At 41.7% G+C, this 26,585-nt stretch overlaps 1 protein-coding gene across 1 annotated transcript in view; it reads left to right on the top strand.

Moving 5' to 3' along the window:
• The window catches only part of LOC132564003 (uncharacterized), a gene marked incomplete at its 3' end in the record, with an annotated part of 39,707 nt that extends 13,489 nt beyond the window's left edge, over window positions 1–26,218 (top strand). Inside the window, exons 2-14 of the mRNA XM_060228753.1 lie at window positions 2,459–2,578; window positions 7,981–8,089; window positions 8,523–8,648; window positions 9,314–9,440; window positions 9,863–10,036; window positions 14,834–14,917; window positions 15,312–15,440; window positions 17,388–17,518; window positions 18,265–18,420; window positions 18,922–19,013; window positions 21,426–21,540; window positions 22,234–22,552; window positions 26,080–26,218. Of these exons, the coding sequence (XP_060084736.1) occupies window positions 2,459–2,578; window positions 7,981–8,089; window positions 8,523–8,648; window positions 9,314–9,440; window positions 9,863–10,036; window positions 14,834–14,917; window positions 15,312–15,440; window positions 17,388–17,518; window positions 18,265–18,420; window positions 18,922–19,013; window positions 21,426–21,540; window positions 22,234–22,552; window positions 26,080–26,218 (1,821 nt within the window). The remainder of the gene's footprint in view (window positions 1–2,458; window positions 2,579–7,980; window positions 8,090–8,522; window positions 8,649–9,313; window positions 9,441–9,862; window positions 10,037–14,833; window positions 14,918–15,311; window positions 15,441–17,387; window positions 17,519–18,264; window positions 18,421–18,921; window positions 19,014–21,425; window positions 21,541–22,233; window positions 22,553–26,079) is intronic.
• Between the last annotated feature and the right edge of the window lie 367 nt (window positions 26,219–26,585).

Here is a 26,585-nt window from a genome sequence, read left to right as displayed (position 1 = left end):
TGATTAATAACTTGAGGAGATGCTAACAACCATGTTGCCTTTTAAGGTCACAGTACTCTCTAAAGGCGGCAATATATTTACCATCGCAAAAGAAGAATCAACAAATCGCAGAAACTAAAATAATGTGGAAAAGATCATTTTATACTGCATTTGTAGTAAATTTGTATACAATCTTCAATTTACTTGAGTAGAAAGATTCACTAGTTATACCAAGTTTTTGTAGAAAGGATCACTGTATACTGAGTTTGTAGTGTACATAGAAAGGTTTACTTTTTTTTTTTTTTTTCTGAGTTTAGTGTATACAATATATATAAAAAAAACTTTTTGTAGAAAAGATCACCGCATACTGAGTTTGTTGTTTACAAATGTGTAGAAAAGATGGCTGTATACCAAGTTTATAGTTTACAATTGTCTAGAAAAATCACTGTATACTGAACATATTACGACTTCTGTTTAAAACCTTCATTTAAACTTAGGCATGTATTTTTTTTATTCATCTTAAAAGTCTACCTACAACAATTTTGTGTATGCAATCTTGTACTAGGATATTGACATGACAAGATTACATTGCTGATCAAAAAATGGAAAGAATACTGTATCTAAAAACTGAATAAAACAAGATATAAGCATTTGTATCATGTTTTTATTATTATTATTTTTCAATGATGCCTGTCCACATGGAATTTGTAAGCACTCTTGTGCATTCTTATACCACCAAAAGGTGGGTAAACTGGAATCAGGTTGTCTATCCGTCCATCCATCTGTTTGTCTGTCTGTAGACACTTGTTGTCTGGACAACTCCAATGAAACTTTACAGTAATATTCGGGACAATGTGTAGATGTGCATGCACCATTTTCCCTCGAAATATTGATTGCCATGGCAACTGGTCAATATAGACAGGTTTTGCATGTTGGTCAACTTCCGAACCTGTGGACCAATTTCAACAAAACTTCGCAGGAATGTCGGGGAACATGTGCACATGCTGCTGTGTTTCAGAAGATGTTTCTGTGCAAAAGGTCACCATGGGGAGATAGCTAAGGCTGTGGGTGTTGGGGGTATTATCATTTGGATTACAGTTTCAGTTATCCCTGGGCAATGTGGAGAGGATATAGTAATGATTTTGAAGATTGAATGTAGAGGTCACAGTACTTGCATAAGTACTATATGATTACCTTGTAAACGCATTGAGACTAAAACAGTTAGTATACCTTAATCAAATTTGGAGCATGTATCCCTTATGAGAATTTGGTTTCTTAAGAAATTCAGGGTCAGATGTCTGAGATCAAGGTCACAGTCAAAAAACAGATAGTTGCATGGGTGTGTTTTCCTTTGCATTACCCTCATCCTTCTTTCAAATTTCACAACCTATAAGATATTCACATCTTGCAAATTTCAAGGTTAAGGTCACTGTTAGGATGTTAAAAAATGATAATACAAGAGGAATAAAATATCTTGCGACAAGTTTTAGAGAACAAAGAATATATAAACATGTCAACAGAATTGTAGAACCAGCAAAACAAGTGTAAAATTGAAACAAAGACAATATCTACTTGAAGATTCCCTGAAAAAGTACAAGGAGAATAAGACCAGGTGTTCCAGAAGAATAGGCATCTTCTATTTTAAGTTATGGTGACAAATCATGTTTGTTTTAGAAAATTGGCACTCTTATGCAGTCATTTACAAACAATCTGGAAAATGAAGCTGCCCAATATTTGTATGTAGCATGTTATTTGCATGATGGTCTAACTAATGGTCTTAAACCAATAAGATACGCAGTCTTTAAAGTGATAATATGGTGTCCAAGATCAACATTCCCTACAATGTATCCAAAGAAATGGACAACTTCCCTATCATCTTGGAGCCTACTTGGGACATGTATTACATAAGTAATACTACTATGCTTGTTATTTCTGATATCTGCTGGTCATTTTTTATGGGCTGCAATGATGTACTGCTTTCATATAGTTTTTTTCAGTATATAGCAAGCTAATAACAAAGAATTTATTGTTTTAATGGTCTTAGCATACCAGTACTTTCAGTACTTTGATTGTAGTTTTAGATAGAACCCCAAACTTGGTATATCATTAAATTTATCTATGTGAAGATTATAATAATAATTTTCAGGGTTTTACATATGATGTTAATACATGAATGTATAATATGGTAAACCAGGAAAACATGATTAGTGTGCTTATTTTGTTCTAATTAATTCAATAAATTATTTAATTCACATAGTTCTTTGCTGTACATGTATTTTAATAGTAAATATGTATTGTACTTCATGTTTCGTGGAACAGGAAGGACTTAAAAGATTACATATCATTACAGAGGGTGTTTGTTTGCAGAAATACCACACTTACAAAATTCGCCCATCTTTGACTTGTGAAATATTGATGGTTTATATACATGTTCTGTTCTTCAAGTTCTGTTACGCAATAAAATATTTTCTATTTATAGGTGACAGGTCAGGATGTTGGAGTGAAGGGGCTATTAAAGACAACCTTCATACACTTTGTCAAATCACCATCAGTTGTCTTGGTAACATTCCTGATGCACCCAGTTGAGAGGCTTGACCTGGTCAGTGTTTAATTGTGTTTATAAGGTTAATAAATCTCATGCCTATGATCATTGTTTTTAATGTTCTTAGCTTATTTGTCTTAGTATGGTATTTATTCTTCAATAAATCCAGAGGACATATATGTTCAATTTTAAGCATATCATATTGTTTGATTAAGTGTATAGTTACCAATATAGGTATAATTACCTACTCAGTAGTTTAAGTACTCTGACAGTTGTAGTGATAGGGTTTTTTTGTCTAAAAAATTGTTGAAAGCTTACACACTTATAGTGTGATCTTTAAAGAAAAAACTGTCACTTTGTATTTTCTCTTTGAAATGATCTGTTTTAGCTTTGTGTACATGTTGTCCCCAGCAGTTATCCAGTTCTGGTTCATTTTGATGATCCTTATATAACGTACCTAATTAATTAAGGGACAGAGAATATGTATTAGGATTAACTTCTGTAGTCGGCTGTAGGACAGCTGTTCGATGTTGTATCACTCATTATGGCTAATTGACAAACTGTTTTGATTGCAATTCAACTGACATCTTATGACGTTACATTTTTCAATCAACTGCAGTACAACAGGAGGCGGGGTGGGGAAGAAGTGACAGAATAGGGAAGAAGATCAAGGCAGGCTTGGGGAAGAGAATGCAGGGTGGGGAAGAGGAGACAGGGTGAGGAAGAGGAGGCAGGGTGGGGAAAAGGAGGCAGGGTGAGGAAGAGGAGGCAGGGTTGGGAAGAGAAGGGAAGATGAGGCAGGGTGGGGAAGAGAAGGGAAGAGGAGGCAGGGTGGGAAGAGGAGGCAGGGTGAGAAGAGGAAGCAGGGTGGGGGAAGAGGAGGCAGGGTGGATAAGAGAATGCAAGGTGGGGAAGAGGAGGCAGGGTGGGGAAGAGAATGCAGGGTGGGGAAGAGGAAGCAAGGTTGGGAAGAGGAGGCAGCATGTGGAAGAGGAGGCAGCGTGGGGAAGAGAAGGTAAGAGGAGGCAGGGTGGGGAAGAGGAGGCAGCATGGGGAAGAGAAAGCAGGGGGTTGGGAAGAGGAGGGGTGAATGGGGAAGAGTGGGTTGGATGGGGAAGAGGAGGGGATGGGGGTTGGTTTTTTCTTTTTTATGTATCATCTTTATGTATTGTATTTGATTCTGACAACTGTTAACCAGTTCACTTGTTAGCTCACCTTATCTGAAGGACCAGTGGACCATTTTTTGACATTTAGCTGGTATGTTCCTAGGACGATGTCCAACAAAGTTTGCCAAAACAAAATGACCTTGACCTGTATTCAAGGTCACAGGGGTCAGATATGTTAAATCATTTAAATGGCTTCTCGTGAACTGGCAAGCATGATATTCAACTGGTATGTTCCTATGATGAAACCTGACAAAGTGTGTGAAAAGAAATGTCCAAGATGCATGTTTATTGTCACAGGTGTCAGATTAGTTAAAACTTTGACACAACTTATTCTGAACAACCACAAGACACAGAAGCATGGTGATAGATTCCTAAGATGAAGCCCACCAATATTTAAGAAAAGAAATGACCTGACCCTTATTCAAGGTCACAAAAGTCAAATTTGTTAAAACAAATGACTTCTTCTACCCATTCGATGCAGAAGCATGGAAGTTGGCTGATAGGTTTGTAGGATGATTTGTGTACAGAAAATAACCTTGACTCTTGTTCAAGGTCACAGGGGTCAAATTTGTTAAACTATTAAAACAACTTATTCTGACAAACCAAAAGGCATAGAAGCATGTTGTTTGGGTGATAGGTTTCTAGATTGAAGTGCGACAAAGTTTGCGAAAAGAAATGACCTTGACCCATATTGAAGGTCACAATGATCAGATTTGTTTAAACTTGTGAAAGATTTCTTTCGGTGAACCAAAAGTCTTGAGAAGCATGGAAGTGGGTGGAAAGTGTTCCTGTCAAATCCCAACAAATTTTGAGAAAAAAAGAGAGATGACATTTACTTAAAATCCAGGTCATAACTGTCACTGGGTAGAGTGGAGTATTAGAAGCTCTTTGTTGTTGAAATTGATTGGATGTGCCCACTTTAAATGCCAATGGTGTACATGTCAATGTATTTGTGATATGAACACCAATTCTATTTTTGATAAACTTTGAATACCACTTTCTGGACCATCTTCCTTACCGACTCTGCAGGGAATCCTCTGGCACCAACTTCTACTGGGATCAGCCAGGTGCTCCATCCCTCCTGTGTGCACTACTCTACAAGTTCTTCACATTTTGCAGCTTTTCATTTGTTTGCCCCATCGCACCCTTCCTCCCATGGAACCGTCAGCTCCATCAGGATGATCTTCTGACGCTGTTGTGACCACATCACAATATCTGGTTTCAATATGATGTGCACAACATCTGGAAAGACAAGTTTTTGTTAAGGTCTGTGCTCATTTCCTAGGAAGGTGCAAGGCTGATTAAGTTTTTATGACTTGAGTGATAGTTGGGTGTCCCTTCTCCCCAGCTCTCACAAACTGTGTGGGTTTATGGTGTCACTGACCTTCCACCCACCCAAGGGTTCTCCAGAAAGTCAGATAAGGTGGCCAGAACCTGGTTGTGACACCGTCTGTATCTTGGAGGGCTGAATAATATGTGTGCTAGCTCTGCCATCTCACAGGGTACAAGCTGGAGCTACCAAGAGCCCCAATTTTTTTGAGATGGCACCGACCCGAATATGAAGGTAATCCCAACTGATTCCAACTTCCACTGGCAGTCCATCTGATCTTGTGCTCAGAAACTTTCATCGACTCCATGATCCCTACTCTCTTAGCTCAACTGCTTTGCTCTTGTGCTGCTATGCCTCCTCTGATTTCAAACACTACAATTCCGTTCTTATTTCCTTTTTGCACCACAGCTGAAAATGATTAACTCCCAGTCTTGGTCTACCAACACCAGCCGACCATTTCCAGTTTGTCCTTGTGACCACCACAGCTGACTGTAACACCAGCTGACCATTCCAGCCTGTCCTTGTGACCACCATAGCTGACTGTAACACCAGTTGACCATTCCCAACCTGTCCTTGTGACCACCACAGCTGACTCTAACACCAGCTGACCATTTCAGCCTGTCCTTGTGACCGCCATAGCTGACTGTAACACCAGTTGACCATTCCCAGCCTGTCCTTGTGACCACCACAGCTGACTGTAACACCAGTTGACCATTTCCAGCCTGTCCTTGTGATCACCATAGCTGACTGTAACACCAGCTGACCATTCCCAGCCTGTCCTTGTGACCACCACAGCTGACTGTAACACCAGTTGACCATATCCAGCCTGCCATTGTGACCAGCACAGCCGACTGTAACACCAGCTGACCATTTCCAGCCTGCCATTGTGACCAGCACAGCTGACTGTAACACCAGCTGACCATTTCCAACCTATCATTGTGACCAGCACTAGCCCGCACATGCTCAAGTATCAGTCTATTGCAGGTAGCCATCTGTCTGCCCAACGTCTCAGATCTTTCCATTTCCATCCTGACTTTCCTGGAAGTCACTGGTTACCCAGGTGTACAATATGCACTTAACGCTTTCTCTGGCTGCTATTGGTAAACACTATCACTTGGCTGGTAAGACATTGGTGACATGGTGCTCTATAGACTACTGTTGACAGTGTCTTCATGTGGATTCCTACCATTATTAGCTGTTTATTCAACAATGCCAAATAGTTGGCCACTCAGCAGTGGTGATCAATCACTGTCCAGTCAGCAGTGGTAATCAAACACTGACCAGTCGGCAGTGGTGATCAATCACTGGCCAGTCACCAGTGGTGATTAATCACTGGCCAGTCAGCAGTGGTGATCAATTACTGTCCAGTCACCGTGGTGATCAGTCACTGGCCAGTCACCCTGGTGATCAGTCACTGTCCAGTCAGCAGTGGTGATCAATCACTGGCCAGTCAGCAGTGGTGATCAGTCACTGGCCAGTCAGCAGTGGTGATCAATCACTGTCCAGTCAGCAGTGGTGATCAATCACTGTCCAGTCAGCAGTGGTGATCAATCACTGGCCAGTCACCGTGGTGATCAGTCACTGGCCAGTCACCGTGGTGATCAGTCACTGGCCAGTCACCCTGGTGATCAGTCACTGGCCAGTCAGCAGTGGTGATCAGTCACTGGCCAGTCAGCAGTGGTGATCAATCACTGGCCAGTCACCGTGGTGATCAATTACTGTCCAGTAACTGTGGTGATCAGTCACTGGCCAGTCAGCAGTGGTGATCAATCACAGGCCAGTCACCGTGGTGATCAATCACAGGCCAGTCAGCAGTGGTAGTCAGCAGTGGTGATCAATCACTGTCCAGTCAGCAGTGGTGATCAATCACAGGCCAGTCAGCAGTGGTGATCAATCACTGTCCAGTCACCGTGGTGATCAATCACTGGCCAGTCAGCAGTGGTGATCAATTACTGGCCAGTCAGCAGTGGTGATCAATTACTGGCCAGTCAGCAGTGGTGATCAATTACTGGCCAGTCAGCAGTGGTGATCAATTACTGGCCAGTCAGCAGTGGTGATCAATCACTGGCCAGTCACCGTGGTGATCAATCACTAACCAGTCAGCAGTGGTGATCAATTACTGGCCAGTCAGCAGTGGTGATCAATTACTGGCCAGTCAGCAGTGGTGATCAATTACTGGCCAGTCAGCAGTGGTGATCAATCACTGGCCAGTCAGCAGTGGTGATCAATCACTGGCCAGTCAGCAGTGGTGATCAATCACTAACCAGTCAGCAGTGGTGATCAATCACTGGCCAGTCAGCAGTGGTGATCAATCACTGGCCAGTCAGCAGTGGTGATCAATTACTGGCCAGTCAGCAGTGGTGATCAATCACTGGCCAGTCAGCAGTGGTGATCAATTACTGGCCAGTCAGCAGTGGTGATCAATTACTGGCCAGTCAGCAGTGGTGATCAATTACTGGCCAGTCAGCAGTGGTGATCAATTACTGGCCAGTCAGCAGTGGTGATCAATTACTGGCCAGTCAGCAGTGGTGATCAATCACTGGCCAGTCAGCAGTGGTGATGAATCACTAACCAGTCACCAGTGGTGATGAATCACTAACCAGTCAGCAGTGGTGATGAAACACTGGCCAGTCAGCAGTGGTGATCAATTACTGTCCAGTCACCGTGGTGATCAGTCACTGGCCAGTCACCCTGGTGATCAATCACTGGCCAGTCTCCACATAACTTCTCAGTATATAAGCCTATTCCTTTAATTTTTTCCCATAATAATAAGTACAAACAGGTTAACATTTTAACAGCTGTGGAAGTTATAACCAAATATTTGGAACTTTGAGGATGCTTGTTTCCAAAGATATACTTATCTTGACTTTTAACCAAAATCTGAATTCCATCTTTCCTCACAAACTGTAGATAAACAACTAGGTGATATTTGTTTTAGTTATCTTTTCTGCTGTGTATTTCAGTGTGCTCAGGAGGCTGTCTGGTTGAGTGAAGAACAAATAGAAGATAAGCTGAAATCTTCAGAACTGTTAGGAACAGAGCTAGTCAATTTTATACAGCAAATACAGAATGGTATCTATGATAAAGATTTTCAAGTAGGATTATAATAAGTGGGCTACCCCAAACTATTACTGTAATTTCTGGAGATGTCATGTTAACAACACGTGTTTATGAAATGCTATGCACCCAGTTGCAACAGAATCTGAAGTGGGACATTAAAAGTGTACTGTGTAATGTATGTGTTAATTACATACACACTTATGTCTTCACTGTGGTAATGATATTTTTTACTTTCAAATGACAGTCACATGGTCAAAAATTAGGTACCAATGGAAAGGTCTTGTCACAAGAAAAATATATGTCAATTATGAAAGTCCAGATCATTCGATCCCAGGACATAAAAATAAAGTTTTATTGGCGATGTGTACCAGAGGTTATACCCTCACAGACTGACAATTGTATTATGATTGTTCATTATCAGTGTATTCCTATATATCTATTGTAGGGCCAGCTTTGATAAACACCCTTAACGAAACTAATGTGGAATATGTTGACACAGAATCTGTCACTGATCTGTCACAACTATCAGCACAGGAGGCCCTTATCAAATCAGCCAAGTTTGGCAAGAAAGGTAATGTACAGTGTATGTTAATTATATTTTCATCTCTAATGTATTATGTCACTCTGATAGAATATGATTGACTTCCTACCAAATGTCAAGTGATCATATCTGTCACTCTGATAGAATACGTTTGACTTCCTACCAAATGCCGAGTGATCATATCTGTCACTCTGATAGAAAACGTTTGACTTCCTACCAAATGCCGAGTGATCATATGTGTCATTCTGATAGAATACCTTTGACTTCCTACCAGATGTCGAGTGATCATATGTGTCACTCTGATAGAATATGTTTGACTTCCTACCAAATGTTGAGTGATATGTGTCACTCTGAAAGAATACGTTTGACTTCCTACCAAATGACGAGTGATCATATATGTCACTCTGATAGAATACGTTTGACTTCCTACCAAATGACGAGTGATCATATATATCACTCTGATATAGTGCTGTTGACTTCCTATAAACCTTTGAAAGGAGAATTTTTTGAGCTTAGTTGTTAGAGTGTTAATCAAAGTCTTGGGTTGAATCTGTAACTTAGACATAAAATATCTGTAGATAAACTCTTCCACACTTCCTGTAATAATCAGGATTACAACATGGCAAAGGATAGGCTGATTTTCCTCTTCTCTTTCTCTTTAATCTGAAATCATATATCGGTAATTATTTACACAGAACAAGACCTGTTTTTCCAAGAGTTCATGAGCTGGTGTCTACCCAGTCAGACGATGAACTTTGAAGTGTTTCGGGCTTTCATCACACACAAGGGAGCAAGGGCTGACCTAGTCGAGGATTTCTTCAGGTATATATGACATGGGCTTTGTAAATCTTGGTAAATTCAAGTGCTCGAAAAGAATGCCATGTTCTCAAAGGGAGTATAGTGTTAACAGCATCAAAATTACCAGACATACTTAGAAGCATTATCCTGTCAAAATTCATGTAATTACAATATTGATATCTTTTAAACAAAGTGCAAGGATGTATTGTTTTTGCTCCACTTAAAAAAATCATCACCTGTGAAATTAATTTGCATTGGTTGTTGTGTTATAATTTTATTTTCCTATTTGATATTTTCTCTAGTGACACAGCTATCACAGACATCTCTTATGGCTTTACCAGTGAAGTTGGAAAAATCTGTCAGTTACAATATGTGTTGTTTTTGATGAGATCATGATTAAGATGTAGGGATCGTCACATTTCATATGTTTACATTACTGCTTACAGGGCATTTGACACACACAAACGAAGGATACTTAACTTTAAAGAAGTATTACTCGGTCTGGCTGCAATGGAACCAAGCACACAGCACGGTGGAATGCCAGCTGAGATGAGATGCAGATACATTTTCCGGTTTTATGATAAAAATATGGATAGTTTCTTACAATTTTCAGAATTCAGGTAACTAGAGAATTCTGAATAGAATGTCATGCTAGTTTAGGGAATCCCATGTCAGTCTCTACAGTATCCCATGTCAATCTCTACAGTACCCCATGTCAGTCTCTACAGTAATCCATGTCAGTCTCTACTGTACCCTATGTCAGCCTCTACCGTACCCAATGTCAGTACCCCATATCAGTCTCTACAGTATCCCATGTCAGTACCCCATGTCAGTCTCTACAGTACCCAATGTCAGTCTTTAGAGTACCCCATGTAAGTACCCCATATCAGTCTTTACAATACCCCATGTCAGTCTCTACAGTATCCCATGACAGTACCCCATGTCAGTCTCTACAGTACCCCATGTCAGCCTCTACAGTACCCCATGTAAGTACCCCATATCAGTCTCTACAGTATCCCATATCAGTCTCTACAGTATCCCATGTCAGTCCCTACTGTGCCCTATGTCAGCCTCTACAGTACCCTATGTCAGCCTCTACAGTACCCCATGTCAGTCTCTACAGTACCCCATGTCAGTCTCTACAGTACCCCATGTCAGTCTCTACAGTACCCATGTACTACCCCCATGTCAGCCTCTACAGTACCCATGTCAGCCTCTACAGTACCCTATGTCAGCCTCTACAGTACCCCATGTCAGTCTCTACAGTACCCCATACCCTCTACAGTATATCAGTCTCTACAGTACCCCATGTCAGTCTCTACCTATGTCAGTATATACATTACCCCATATCAGCCTGTACAGTACCCCATATCAGTCTCTACAGTACCCCATGTCAGTCTCTCTACAGTACCCCCATATCAGTCTCTACAGTACCCCATGTCTCTAGTACCCCATGTCAGTCTCTACAGTACCCCATGTCAGTCTCTACAGTACCCCATGTCAGTCTCTACAGTAGCCCAAGTCTCTACAGTACCCCATGTCAGTCTCTACAGTACCCCATATCAGCCTCTACAGTACCCCATATCAGTCTCTACAGTACCCTATGTCAGTCTCTACAGTACCCCATGTCGGTCTCTACAATACCCCATATCAGCCTCTACAGTACCCCATATCAGTCTCTACAGTACCCCATATCAGTCTCTACAGTACCCCATGTCAGTCTCTACAGTAACCCATGACAGTACCCCATGTCAGTCTCTACAGTACCCCATGTCAGCCTCTACAGTACCCCATGTCAGTCTCTACAGTACCCCATGTCAGTCTCTACAGTACCCCATGTCAGCCTCTACAGTACCCCATGTCAGTCAGTCCTACAGTATATGTCAGTCTCTACCCCTATGTACAGTACCCATATGTCAGTACCTCTACAGTACCCATATCAATCTCTACAGTACCCCATATCAGCCTCTACAGTACCCCATATCAGTCTCTACAGTACCCCATGTCAGTCTCTACAGTCAGCCTCTACAGTACCCCATGTCAGTCTCTACAGTACCCCATGTCAGCCTCTACAGTACCCCATGTCAGTCTCTACAGTACCCCATGTCAGTCTCTACAGTACCCCATGTCAGCCTCTACAGTACCCCATGTCAGCCTCTACAGTACCCAATATCAGTCTTTAGAGTACCCCATGTAAGTACCCCATATCAGTCTTTACAATACCCCATGTCAGTCTCTACAGTATCCCATGACAGTACCCCATGTCAGTCTCTACAGTACCCCATGTCAGCCTCTACAGTACCCCATGTCAGCCTCTACAGTACCCCATGTCAGTCTCTACAGTATCCCATGTCAGTCTCTACAGTACCCCATGTCAGTCTCTACAGTACCCCATGTCAGCCTCTACAGTACCCTACAGTACCCCATGTCAGCCTCTACAGTACCCCATGTCAGTCTCTACAGTACCCCATGTCAGCCTCTACAGTACCCCATGTCAGTCTCTACAGTACCCCATGTCAGTCTCTACAGTACCCCATGTCAGTCTCTACAGTACCCCATGTCAGTCTCTACAGTACCCATGTCATACAGTACCCCATCAGTCTCTACAGTACCCTATGTCAGTCTCTACAGTACCCCATGTCAGTCTCTACAGTACCCTATGTCAGTCTCTACAGTACCCCATGTCAGTACCCTATGTCTGTCTCTACAGTACCCCATGTCAGTCTCTACAGTACCCCATATCAGCCTCTGCAGTACCCCATATCAGTCTCTACAGTACCCCATGTCAGTCTCTACAGTATCCCATTTCAGTACCCCATGTCAGTCTCTACAGTACCTCATGTCAGTCTCTACAGTATCCCATGTCAGTACCCCATGTCAGTCTCTACAGTATCCCATGTCTGCCTCTACAGTACCCAATGTCAGTCTTTAGAGTACCCCATGTAAGTACCCCATATCAGTCTTTACAATACCCCATGTCAGCCTCTACCGTACCCCATATCAGTCTCTACAGTACCCCATGTGAGTACCCTATGTCAGTCTCTACAGTACCCCATGTCAGTACCCTATGTCAGTCTCTACAGTACCCCATGTCGGTCTCTACAATACCCCATATCAGCCTCTACCGTACCCCATATCAGTCTCTACAGTACCCCATATCAGTCTCTACAGTACCCCATGTCAGTCTCTACAGTACCCCATGTCAGTCTCTACAGTACCCCATGTCAACCTCTACAGTACCCCATGTCAGTCTCTACAGTACCCCATGTCAGCCTCTACAGTACCCCATGTCAGCCTCTACAGTTACCCATGTCAGTCTCTACAGTACCCCATGTCCCCATATCAGTCTCTACAGTACCCCATCTCAGCCTCTACAGTACCCCATCTCAGTCTCTACAGTACCCCATGTCAGCCTCTACAGTACCCCATGTCAGTCTCTACAGTACCCCATGTCAGCCTCTACAGTATCCCATGACAGTACCCCATGTCAGTCTCTACAGTACCCCATGTCAGCCTCTACAGTACCCCATGTAAGTACCCCATATCAGTCTCTACAGTATCCCATGTCAGTCCCTACTGTGCCCTATGTCAGCCTCTACAGTACCCTATGTCAGCCTCTACAGTTACCCATGTCAGCCTCTACAGTACCCCATGTCAGCCTCTACAGTTACCCATGTCAGTCTCTACAGTACCCCATATCAGCCTCTACAGTACCCCATATCAGTCTCTACAGTACCCCATGTCAGCCTCTACAGTACCCTATGTCAGTCTCTACTGTACCCTATGTCAGTCTCTACAGTACCCCATGTCAGTACCCTATGTCAGTCTCTACAGTACCCCATGTCAGTCTCTACAATACCCCATATCAGCCTCTACCGTACCCCATATCAGTCTCTACAGTACCCCATATCAGTCTCTACAGTACCCTATGTCAGTCTCTACAGTACCCTATGCCAGTACCCCATATAAGTCTCTACAGTACCCTATATCAGTCTCTACAGTACCCCATGTCAACCTCTACAGTACCATATGTCATTCTCTACTGTACCCCACATCAGTCTCTACAGTACCCCATGTCAGTCTCTACAGTACCCTATTCTAGCACCCCATATCAGCCTCTACAGTACCCCATATCAGCCTCTACAGTACCCCATATCAATCTCTACAGTACCCCATATCAGTCTCTACAGTACCCCATGTCAGTCTCTACAATACCCTATGTCAGTCTCTACAGTACCCTATGCCAGTACCCCATATCAGCCTCTACAGTACCCCATATCAGTCTCTACAGTACCCCATATCAGTCTCTACAGTACCCCATGTCAGTCTCTACAGTACCCCATGTCAGTCTCTACAGTATCCATATCAGTCTCTACAGTATCCCATGTCAGTTTCTACAGTACCCCATGACAGTACCCTATGTCAGCCTCTACAGTAACCTATGTAAGTCTCTACAGTACCCTATGCCAGTACCCCATATCAGCCTCTACAGTACCCCATATCAGCCTCTACAGTTACCCATGTCAGCCTCTACAGTACCCCATGTCAGCCTCTACAGTTACCCATGTCAGTCTCTACAGTACCCCATGTCAGTCTCTACAGTACCCCATGTCAGCCTCTACAGTACCCCATGTCAGCCTCTACAGTACCCCATATCAGTCTCTACAGTACCCCATGTCAGCCTCTACAGTTACCCATGTCAGTCTCTACAGTACCCCATGTCAGCCTCTACAGTACCCCATATCAGTCTCTACAGTACCCCATGTCAGCCTCTACAGTACCCTATGTCAGTCTCTACTGTACCCTATGTCAGTCTCTACTGTACCCTATGTCAGTCTCTACAGTACCCCATGTCAGTACCCTATGTCAGTCTCTACAGTACCCCATGTCAGCCTCTACAGTACCCTATGTCAGTCTCTACAGTACCCCATGTCAGCCTCTACAGTACCCCATGCATCTCTGATAATATTCAAAGAAAGGAAAGAAAAAATAATTATAATTTGTCCGATTATCATTTCATTTCAGTTGGTATTTTTAAAATTCATTTGATGTGCTTGTTCTTAAAATTTAATCTAGTTATCTGTGAAATTTGTTAAGTCTGGTTATCTGTAAAATTTGTTTAATCTGGTTATCTGTAAAATTAGTTAAGTCTGGTTATCTGTAAAATTAGTTAAGTCTGGTTATCTGTAAAATTAGTTAAGTCTGGTTATCTGTAAAATTAGTTAAGTCTGGTTATCTGTAAAATTTGTTTAATCTGGTTATCTGTAAAATGTTTTTAATCTTGTTGTCCTTAAAATTTTTTCCCATCATGTTATTCTTGCTTTATGTTTTCCATATACTGGTAGAGTCTCTAATCTCAGGAATGTTAAAAATGATGACATTATCAAACTCAAGGTGTGTATTATGTTCCACTACAGGGAAATGGTGCGCGACATCCGTCAAATCAAAGGTCTGTCCACAGACGATGAAGCTGTCTCTGAAGACGCTATGAAAAGTGCCAAGTAGGCATATTCTTAAGAACATGGTCTGAACAGAGTTTCCAGCAATAAAAAGGATACATTAAATTTTATACCAGCTATTGTACCTTATCAACATTAATGTAAAAAATTTTGTTCAATCATATTTCCGAAAATTGTATCTATCAGAAATTTCTTTATCACATGAAAGATATTTACATCTATATCACTTTTTCCTTTTTGATCAATAAAATGAATTTTTCTACTTATAAAACATTGATGACAAATCTCCCAGATTTTAGGATTTTTTTTACACATTTTACAGAAAACAATATTAGTGTATTATAAAATTGATTTCTACAGATTAAGATTGAAAATAATCTCAAAATAATCTATTTATTTTTACCTATGATTTATTACTTTTGATTCTGGTTTTCAGATGCTTTGGAACAGAAACCAAAAACAAATTGCCGATAGGCGAGTTTCTAACAGCTGTGGGCCAGCTTAAATTCCGAGGAACCTCTGTACTGTTTCGTCTCTCCCATTCCAGCCTGACTTCCTTAAAGAAGTATGTCACATTTATTTCATATCATATGATATTAAACATACATAGATTGAGAATAAAATATTTTGAGAAATATAAAGTTGATGTTGAAAATCAAAATGTTGCCATTGTCGCTGTAGTTTACTTTAAAGGTAATCAAAGAATTACATTTTGAAATTAAGTTTGTTGAAACCACTCAACATAGATCAATAAAAACTAGGTGTCAAATGCAAGACATATAAAGTAACACCTGACAATTTTTCAATCCTCCGGGACACTCCAGGGGTCATGGTTACTTTTACTCTGCACACTTCATGTCATGGCACAAGAGATGTTAATTGACTGGTTCCAGGAGAAAAAAATTTTACAATCAAGGGCTGATATGCTTCTTTTAAAGATTACAATGGATATACAGCAAAACAACATCAAAACCATTACAATATACTGTGACCTCGAGATTCATTTGATGTACAGCAAAGGATCAAACTAGTCTTGTCTACAAGGTGTCGCACATGGAAACTTCAGTTTTGCCATGACATGTTTCAGGGGTGCAGAGAGCAAAAGTGATTGTAATCCCTGGAGTACCGTGGAGGGTTCTTTATTAGATGCATTTCCTGGGCAAGGGGAAATAACTCCAATGTCAGAAAATAACTCTTTTTCTTTTTTTTTTCTTCTCTGAACCTTTAGTCTAATACTGCAGTTTGAAGAGCTGCTCAGAATGAGGATTTTTTTGGTTGTAGTTAATACTTTGCAGTGTTACCCTTCATTTTAGCTTAAACAATAGCCTGACTACTTCTGAATCAGGACAGAATTATTTCAGCTGTCAGATCAGAATTTTTTTTGTGCTTTGTTTAAGTACATTGTAATACATGTAATATGGATAATTTTAGGTATTGTCACATGGTCTTGATGTTTCAGAAATAAAAGTTTCCATGTAATAACAATCAGTTCCTTTCATTTTACAAAGTTAAACTAAAAACCCCAAAATCCACATACAATTTTTTTAAACAAATTTAAATCTTAAAAGTAATTATGTCCCCCAAACGAAGTGTTTGCTCCGTTTCTTCTTCTTCTTATTATTATTTATATTATTCTTATTTCTTCCACTTTCTTCCGCCGGCGAGATTTCTGACGCGTTTCTCAAAAACTTTTGCATGGAATTTAACAAAACTGTACACACATATTCATACATGCGAAGCGGAGTGCAGGCCACTTGAATTTTGCCAATTGGTCATTTGAGCGGTCAGCTGTGGTAAAAATTTGGCCAAATTTTAGACATTGTCTGATTTTTGTGAAAATTGGTATATATGTATTAGGTGGCACTAGGAGCAAAATGGCGTAGTCCATTTTTCATTCGGCCATCGATCGGTCATCTGAGGGGTCAGCTGTGATCAAAATTTAGCCAAATTTTAGATATTGTCCGATTTTCGTGAAAATTGGTATATATGTATTAGGTGGCACTATAGGAGCAAAATGTCGTAGTCCATTTTTCATTCGGCCATCGATCGGTCATCTGAGGGGTCAGCTGTGATCAAAATTTGGCCAAATTTTAGATATTGTCCGATTTTCGTGAAAATTGGTATATATGTATTAGGTGGCACTAGGAGCAAAATGGCGTAGTCCATTTTTCATTCGGCCATCGATCGGTCATCTGAGGGGTCAGCTGTGATCAAAATTTGGCCAAATTTTAGATATTGTCCGATTTTCGTGAAAATTGGTATATATGTATTAGGTGGCACTATAGGAGCAAAATGTCGTAGTCCCTGTTTAGCATGACTGCAGGTCTGGTTATTGTGATCATTTACTGCTGAAGGGGTCGTTTGGGGGACATTTGTAATGGTCCCCATTGCAATTAGTACTTGTTTTGAACTGATTTTTATCAAAATTGTTTAAAACATTTTGGTCTTTTTGTTGTCAAAGAGAACACTGTATTGACTTATCTGTCCTTACCTTACTGTTGTATTACTACAGTTCCTCAGATGGAGCCACAAGTGTGTCATCTCCTGGAAAAGAAGATGAAACGGAACCACCTTCCAAGAGGTATCGCCCCAAATTGATGGACGCAATGAAGGTCTCGCCTCCACGCAAACTCAATATGACAGGTAGAATGGACATTTTGCATACACAACTATATGTTCTGTTCAAACTTAAATATGAATTATACTTGCTGGCGGTTCTTGTTTTCACTACCCTGCTTCTCACTTTGAGTACCCCTATTGCCATATTAGATCATATTGATGAAGCACAATGCCTACTTTTCTAGAAACACCTGGACAAGCACTGGTGATCGTAACCCTGGATTTACAGAGAGTGAAAGTGATCGTAACCCTGGAGTATTGAGTATACAGAGAGTGAAAGTGATCATAACCCTGGAGTATTGAGTATACAGAAAGTGATCATAACCCTGGTGTATTGAGTATACAGAGAGTGAAAGTGATCATAACCCTGGAGTATTGAGTTTACAGAGAGTGAAAGTGATCATAACCCTGGAGTATTGAGTATACAGAGAGTGAAAGTGATCATAACCCTGGAGTATTGAGTATACAGAGAGTGAAAGAGATCATAACCCTGGAGTATTGAGTATACAAAATGAAAGTGATCATAACCCTGGAGTTATGAAGATGCTCTCAGAGCATCATCTCCACTGATAATAGACCATATTGACAGAATAGTAAATTGATAAATTTACTTTGCTCTTACAGGGTGAAATTTTCAGAAAAAGAAAGTACATGTTATTACAATATGATTAATGACATCATCAAGTCTTGTGACTTATCATAACACACAGTAAAATCTCCAATCAAAACAAGGAGCAAATCTGAATGTTTATTGGGTTTTTTTTGTGCAGATCCTGATGCTGACGTGTTCAAATTGCCAGAAGGTCGACCGGTAATGTCAGGTAAACATCATGGCCCTCAACCGAAATACGAGTTAGCCACACACACAGTGAAAGTGAGGCGAACTGGCTTCCTGTCGGACGTTATCAAACTTTGGGACCTTCAAGGTGAGATACCAACCATTACGTATGTGAATTAAACCACCAATATCTAGTAAGAAAATCAACAGTTTTAATTATGCTTCCAGAATGCAGAGAATATAGTCACCGGTTTGTATGTCTGTCTTATTATTTTGTCTGTTTGTCTGTAAATTTAAGATACAGCGTACAGGAATACTGAACGTTTATTCATTCTAAGATAATGAAGCCTTTGCTAGCTGTAATTTATTTGTCCTTAATTGTCTGAATTCATAATTCCAAAATTCAAACAGAAAGAGCAACTTAAAATGCTCAATTTGTCAAAAGTAAGACATAGTGTATAAAATCAAAATGCACCTTTTTTGAAGCTTGAAGATTTGATTGTCTGCAATCTTCCAATAGAAATTCCAAAATGTTGTCAATATTGTAGAAAGCAAGGAGATTATTATACGTTTAATTCAAAGTAAAGAACAGTTTTATTTGTTGATATAATTAGTGTAGACTGATGCATTGATTAATTGTTAAAACCAGGTACAACTGCTGTGGCTGAAAGTGCTGTAAGTCATTTAGAGGGAGACATATCCCGCTTCCAACGAATGTCCTCTATAGATTCATTCAACCAGGTAACTATGTTACATCTCAGATATTTTGTCACTGGTGATTTTTGCATGGTTGATAACAAGTTCATTGCCTTCATGTTTAAATCAAGTTAAATTCCACCTGTGACATCTCGATTTGTTTTTACATTGCATATATATATATATATATATATACGAAGTGTATCACCTTATGAACAATGACGGTTGGTTTTTGCTGAAATATGCACATAAAGATGTTAATCAATAATTATAAAAAGGAAATCCTTATCTGTTGATCAACAGTCTGGATAGGTCAATTTTGGTGTCATATACATGTATGATAATGCATGAACAAAAAACCTGTAAAAATGTCAATTATTTTGGTAGTTCTGACTTAGAGCTATTAAATAACATTTGCCACACCCATACCATAATATTTTACTGACTGTGTCACTACAGTCACAGCTGATTCTGCTTTCCATCATGTGTTCATATTAACAAAATGATTGCCTTGTTTCCAAAAAAAGGTGGGGGGGGGGGGGGGGGGCTCCCAAACTAAGGAAGTGGTCAAGCTGGACATTGGAAATTGACTGTGAATATTGGGATAGCATAGAAATGTAACTGGAAGTATAAAAAATTATAGCAATTTTTGTTTACTGCTCTATCTCTTTAACCTGTAACAATTAGAAAATAAGAGCTGTCAGTTGATGGATTCAAGAATTAATGTGTTGAACAGTATAGAGAGCAAAACAACTGATGACTATACAAATTTTTGTCAGGCAAAGTTAAGAAAATTTAATATATACTTTTCAACATTTTTATTCATGAACAGTGAGGAAGAATTTAAGTTATGGGCAAAATGTTGTTATGCTGTAATCCCTTTTATGTAATCACCAGAGGGTGAAATTAACAGGAGATATATTCGTGTATAATTATACAGGCAAAAATAACTGGGGCAAAAAAGAACACAGCAGGCCCAGGAAACTCATTCCATGTAAAAGGTAGAGTACCTGGTTACTCCTTTAAACCTTATCCATGTTAGAGTACCTGGTTACTCCTCCATCCACATCCTCCTGGTTAACCATCCACATCCATGTTAGAGTACCTGGTTAATCATCCAACCTCATCCATGTTAGAGTACCTGGTTACTCCTACATCCAGATCCATGCTAGAGTACCTGGTTACTCCTCCAACCTCATCCATGTTAGAGTACCTGGTTACTCCTCCATCCATATCCATAGTAGAGTACCTGGTTACTCCTCCATCAAGATACATGTTAGAGTACCTGTTTACTCCTCCGTCCAGATCCATGGTAGAGTACCTGGTTACTCCTCCATCCATATCCATAGTAGAGTACCTGGTTACTCCTCCATCAAGATACATGTTAGAGTACCTGGTTACTCCTCCATCCAGATCCATGGTAGAGTACCTGGTTACTCCTTCATCCAGATCCATTTTAGAAAACCTGGTTACTCCTCCATCCTGATCCATGTTAGAGTACCTGGTTACTCCTCCAACCAGATCCTTGTTAGAGTACCTGCTTACTCCTCCAACCTCATCCATATTAGAGTACCTGGTTACTCCTCTATTCAGATCCATGTTAGAGTACCTGGTTGCTCCTACATCCAGATCCATGTTAAAGTGCCTGGTTACTCCTCCAACCTCATCCATGTTAGAGTACCTGGTTACTCCTCCATCCACATCCATGTTAGAGTACCTGGTTACTCATCCAACCTCATCCATGTTAGAGTACCTGGTTACTTCTACATCCAGATCCATGCTAGAGTACCTGGTTACTCCTCCAACCTCATCCATGTTAGAGTACCTGGTTACTCCTCCATCCAGATCCATGGTAGAGTACCTGGTTACTCCTCCAGCCTCATCCATGTTAGAGTACCTGGTTACTCCTCCATCCAGATCCATGTTAGAGTACCTGTTTACTCCTCCGTCCAGATCCATGGTAGAGTACCTGGTTACTCCTCCAGCCTCATCCATGTTAGAGTATCTGGTTACTCCTCAAGCCTCATCCATGTTAGAGTACCTGGTTACTCCTCCATCCAGATCCAGGTTAGAGTACCTGGTTACTCCTCAAACCTCATCCATGTTAGAGTACCTGCTTACTCCTCCATCCTCATCCATGTTAGAATATCTGGTTACTCCTCCAACCTCATCCATGTTAGAGTACCTAATTACTCCTCCATCCTCATCCATATTTGAGTACCTGGTTACTCCTCCATCCAGATCCATGGTAGAGTACCTGGTTACTCCTCTATTCAGATCCATGTTAGAGAATCTGGATACTCCTCCAACCTCATCCATGTTGGAGTACCTGGTTACTCCTCCAGCCTCATCCATAATTGAGTACCTGGTTACTCCTCCAACCTCATCCATGTTAGAGTACCTGGTTACTCCTCCAGCCTCATCCATGTTAGAGAACCTGGTTACTCCTCCATCCAGATCCATGTTAAAGTGCCTGGTTATGCCTCCAACGACATCCATGTTAGAGTACCTGGTTACTCCTCCAACCAGATCTATGGTAGAGTACCTGGTTACTCCTACATCCAGATCCATGGTAGAGTACCTGGTTACTCCTCCAACCTCATCCATGTTAGAGTATCTGGTTACTCCTCCAACCTCATCCATGTTAGAGTACCTGGTTACTCCTCCAACCTCATCCATGTTAGAGTACCTGGTTACTCTTCCAGCCTCATCCATGTTAGAGTACCTGGTTACTCTTCCATCCTCATCCATGTTAGAGTATCTGGTTACTCCTCCAGCCTCATCCATGTTAGAGTATCTGTTTACTCCTCCAGCCTGATCCATGTTAGAGTACCTTGTTACTCCTCCAGCCTGATCCATGTTAGAATACCTGGTTACCTGGTTACTCCTCCAACCTCATCCATGTTAGAGTACCTGGTTACTCCTCCAGCCTCATCCATGTTAGAGTACCTGGTTACTCCTCCATCCAGATCCATGTTAGAGTACCTGGTTACTCCTCCAACCTCATCCATGTTAGAAAACCTGGTTACTCCTCCATCCAGATCCATGGTAGAGTATCTGGTTACTCCTCCAACCTCATCCATGTTAGAGTACCTGGTTACACCTCCATCCTCATCCATATTTGAGTACCTGGTTACTCCTCCAACCTCATCCATGTTAGAAAACCTGGTTACTCCTCCATCCAGATCCATGTTAAACCTGGTTACTCCTCCATCCACATCCATGTTAGAGTACCTGGTTACTCATCCAACCTCATCCATGTTAGAGTACCTGGTTACTCCTACATCCAGATCCATGCTAGAGTACCTGGTTACTCCTCCAACCTCATCCATGTTAGAGTATCTGGTTACTCCTCCAACCTCATACATGTTAGAGTACCTGATTACTGCTCTATCCGGATCCATGTTAGGTTACCTGGATACTCCTCCAACTACATACATGTTAGAATACCTGGTTACTCCTCCAACCTCATCCATATTTCAGTACCTGCTTACTCCTCCATCCAGATCCATGTTAAAGTACCTGCTTACTCCTCTATTCAGATCCATGTTAGAGTACCTGGATACTCCTCCATCCAGATACATGTAAGAATACCTGGTTACTCCTCCATCCAGATCCATGTTAGAGTACCTGGTTACTCCTCCATCCAGATCCATGTTAGAGTACCTGGTTACTCCTCCATCCAGATCCATGTTAGAGTACCTGGTTACTCCTCCATCCAGATCCATGTTAGAGTACCTGGTTACTCCTCCATCCAGATCCATGTTAGAGTACCTGTTTACTCCTCCGTCCAGATCCATGGTAGAGTACCTGGTTACTCCTCCATCCAGCCATGTTAGAGTACCTGGTTACTCCTCCATCCATATGTTAGAGTACCTGGTTACTCCTCCATCCAGATCTATGTTAGAGTACCTGGTTACTCCTCCATCCAGATCTATGGTAGAGTACCTGGTTACTCCTACATCCAGATCTATGGTAGAGTACCTGGTTACTCCTCCATCCAGATCTATGGTAGAGTACCTGGTTACTCCTCCATCCAGATCCATGTTAGAGTACCTGGTTACTCCTCCATCCAGATCCATGTTAGAGTACCTGGTTACTCCTCCATCCAGATCCATGATAGAGTACATGGTTACTCCTACAGCATCATCCATGTTAGAGTACCTGGTTACTCCTCAATCCAGATCCATGTTAGAGTACCTGGTTACTCCTCTATCCAGATTTATGTTAGAATACCTGGTTACTCTCCATCCAGATCCATGTTAGAGTACCTGGTTACTCCTCCATCCAGATCCATGTTAGAGTACCTGGTTACTCCTCCAAACTCATCCATTTTAGAGTACCTGGTTACTCCTCCTGATTCATCCATGTTAGAGTACCTCGTTACTCCTCCATCCAGATCCATGTTAGAGTACCTGGTTACTCCTCCATCCAGATCCATGTTAGAAAACCTGGTTACTCCTCCATCCAGATCCATGTTAGAGTACCTGGTTACTCCTTCATCCAGATCCATGTTAGAGTACCTGGTTACTCCTCCATCCAGATCCATGTTAGAGTACCTGGTTACTCCTCCATCCAGATCCATGTTAGAGTACCTGGTTACTCCTCCATCCAGATCCATGTTAGAAAACCTGGTTACTCCTCCAGCCTCATCCATGTTAGAGTACCTGGTTTCTCCTCCAACCTCGTCCATGTTAGAGTACATGGTTACTACACCAGCCTGATCCATGTTAGAGTACCTTATTACTCCTCCTGCTTCATCCATGTTAGAGTACCTGGTTACTCTTCCAGCCTCATGCATGTTAGAGTACCTGGTTACTCCTCCATCCTCATCCATGTTAGAGTACCTGGTTACTCCTCCATCCAGATCCAGGTTAGAGTACCTGGTTACTCCTCAAACCTCATCCATGTTAGAGTATCTGGTTTCTCCTCCAAACATATCCATGTTAGAGTACCTGGTTACTCCTCCATCCAGATCCATGTTAGAGTACCTGGTTACTCCTCCATCCAGATCCATGGTAGAGTACCTGGTTACTCCTCCATCCAGATCCATGTTAGAAAACCTGGTTACTCCTCCATCCAGATCCATGTTAGAGTACCTGGTTACTCCTCCATCCAGATCCATGTTAGAGTACCTGGTTACTCCTCCATCCAGATCCATGTTAGAGTACCTGGTTACTCCTCTATCTGGATCCATGTTAGAGTACCTGGTTACTCCTAAAACCTCATCCATGTTAGAGTTTCTGGTTTCTCCTCCAACCATATCCATGTTTTAGTACCTGTTTACTCCTCAATCCAGATCCATGTTAGAGTACCTGGTTACTCCTCCATCCAGATCTATGTTAGAATACCTGGTTACTCTCCATCCAGATCCATGTTAGAGTACCTGGTTACTCCTCCATCCAGATCCATGTTAGAGTACCTGGTTACTCCTCCATCCAGATCCATGTTAGAGTACCTGGTTACTCCTCCATCCAGATCCATGTTAGAGTACCTGGTTACTCCTCCATCCATGATCCATGTTACTCCTCCATCCAGATCCATGTTACCTGCTTACTCCTCCATCCTCATCCATGTTAGAGTATCTGGTTACTCCTCAAACGTCATCCATGTTAGAGTACCTGGTTACTCCTCCATCCAGATCCATGTTAGAGTACCTGTTTACTCCTCCGTCCAGATCCATGGTAGAGTACCTGGTTACTCCTCCGTCCAGATCCATGGTAGAGTACCTGGTTACTCCTCCATTCAGTACCTGGTTACTCCTCCATCCAGATCCATGTTAGAGTACCTGGTTACTCCTCCATCCAGATCCATGTTAGAGTACCTGGTTACTCCTCCATCCAGATCCATGTTAGAGTACCTGGTTACTCCTCAAGCCTCATCCATGTTAGAGTACCTGGTTACTCCTCCATCCAGATCCATGTTAGAAAACCTGGTTACTCCTACATCCAGATCCATGTTAGAGTACCTGGTTACTTCTCTATCCTGATCCATGTTAGAGTACCTGGATACTCCTCCAACCTCATCCATGTTAGAGTACCTGGTTACTCCTCCATCCTCCCATGTTAGAGTACCTGGTTACTCCTCCATCCAGATCCATGTTAGAGTACCTGGTTACTCCTCCATCCAGATCTATGTTAGAATACCTGGTTACTCTCCATCCAGATCCATGTTAGAGTACCTGGTTACTCCTCCATCCAGATCTATGTTAGAATACCTGGTTACTCCTCCATCCAGATCCATGTTAGAGTACCTGGTTACTCCTCCATACAGATCCATGTTAGAGTACCTGGTTACTCCTCCATCCAGATCCATGTTAGAGTTCCTGGTTACTCCTCCATCCAGATCCATGTTAGAGTACCTGGTTACTCCTCCATCCAGATCCATGTTAGAGTACCTGGTTACTCCTCCATCCAGATCCATGTTAGAGTACCTGGTTACTCCTCCATCCAGATCCATGTTAGAAAACCTGGTTACTCCTCCATCCTGATCCATGTTAGAGTACCTGGTTACTCCTCCATTCAGATCCATGTTACTTGGTTACTCCTTCAACCTTATCCATTTTAGAGTACCTGGTTACTCCTCCATCCAGATCCATGTTAGAGTACCTGGTTACTCCTCCATCCGGATCCATGTTAGAGTACCTGGTTACTCCTCCATCCAGATCCATGTTAGAGTAGTATCCTGGTTGGTTCCAGATCCATGTAGAGTACTCCTCCTCCATCCAGATCCATGTTAGAGTATGTTACTTGGTTACTCCTCCATCCAGATCCATGTTAGAGTACCTGGTTACTCCTCCATCCAGATCCATGTTAGAGTACCTGGTTACTCCTCCATCCAGATCCATGTTAGAGTACCTGTTTACTCCTCCATCCAGATCCATGTTAGAGTACCTGGTTACTCCTCCATCCAGATCTATGTTAGAATACCTGGTTACACCTCTGGTTACTCCTCCATCCAGATCCATGTTAGAGTACCTGGTTACTCCTCCATCCAGATCCATGTTAGAGTACCTGGTTACTCCTCCATCCAGATCCATGTTAGAGTACCTGGTTACTCCTCCATTCAGATCCATGTTACTTGGTTACTCCTTCAACCTTATCCATTTTAGAGTACCTGGTTACTCCTCCATCCAGATCCATGTTAGAAAACCTGGTTACTCCTACATCCAGATCCATGTTAGAGTACCTGGTTACTTCTCTATCCGGATCCATGTTAGAGTACCTGGTTACTCATCAAACCTCATCCATGTTAGAGTATCTGAATTCTCCTCCAAACATATCCATGTTTGAGTACCTGGTTACTCCTCCATCCGGATCCATGTTAGAGTACCTGGTTACTCCTCCATCCAGATCCATGTTAGAAAACCTGGTTACTCCTCCATCCAGATCCATGGTAGACTACCAGGTTACTCCTCCATCCAGATCCATGTTAGAAAACCTGGTTACTCCTCCATCCAGATCCATGGTAGAGTATCTGGTTACTCCTCCATCCAGATCCATGTTAGAGTACCTGGTTACTCCTCTATCTGGATCCATGTTAGAGTACCTGGTTACTCCTAAAACCTCATCCATGTTAGAGTTTCTGGTTTCTCCTCCAACCATATCCATGTTTTAG

The sequence above is a fragment of the Ylistrum balloti genome, unplaced genomic scaffold (assembly GCF_031769215.1).
Source record: "Ylistrum balloti isolate Yb309-2 unplaced genomic scaffold, AGI_CSIRO_Ybal_v1 Utg371964, whole genome shotgun sequence".
Taxonomy (NCBI): Eukaryota; Metazoa; Mollusca; class Bivalvia; order Pectinida; family Pectinidae; genus Ylistrum; species Ylistrum balloti.
The sequence above is the reverse complement of the archived record's forward strand: the minus strand, read 5'-3'. Positions and strand labels throughout refer to the sequence as shown.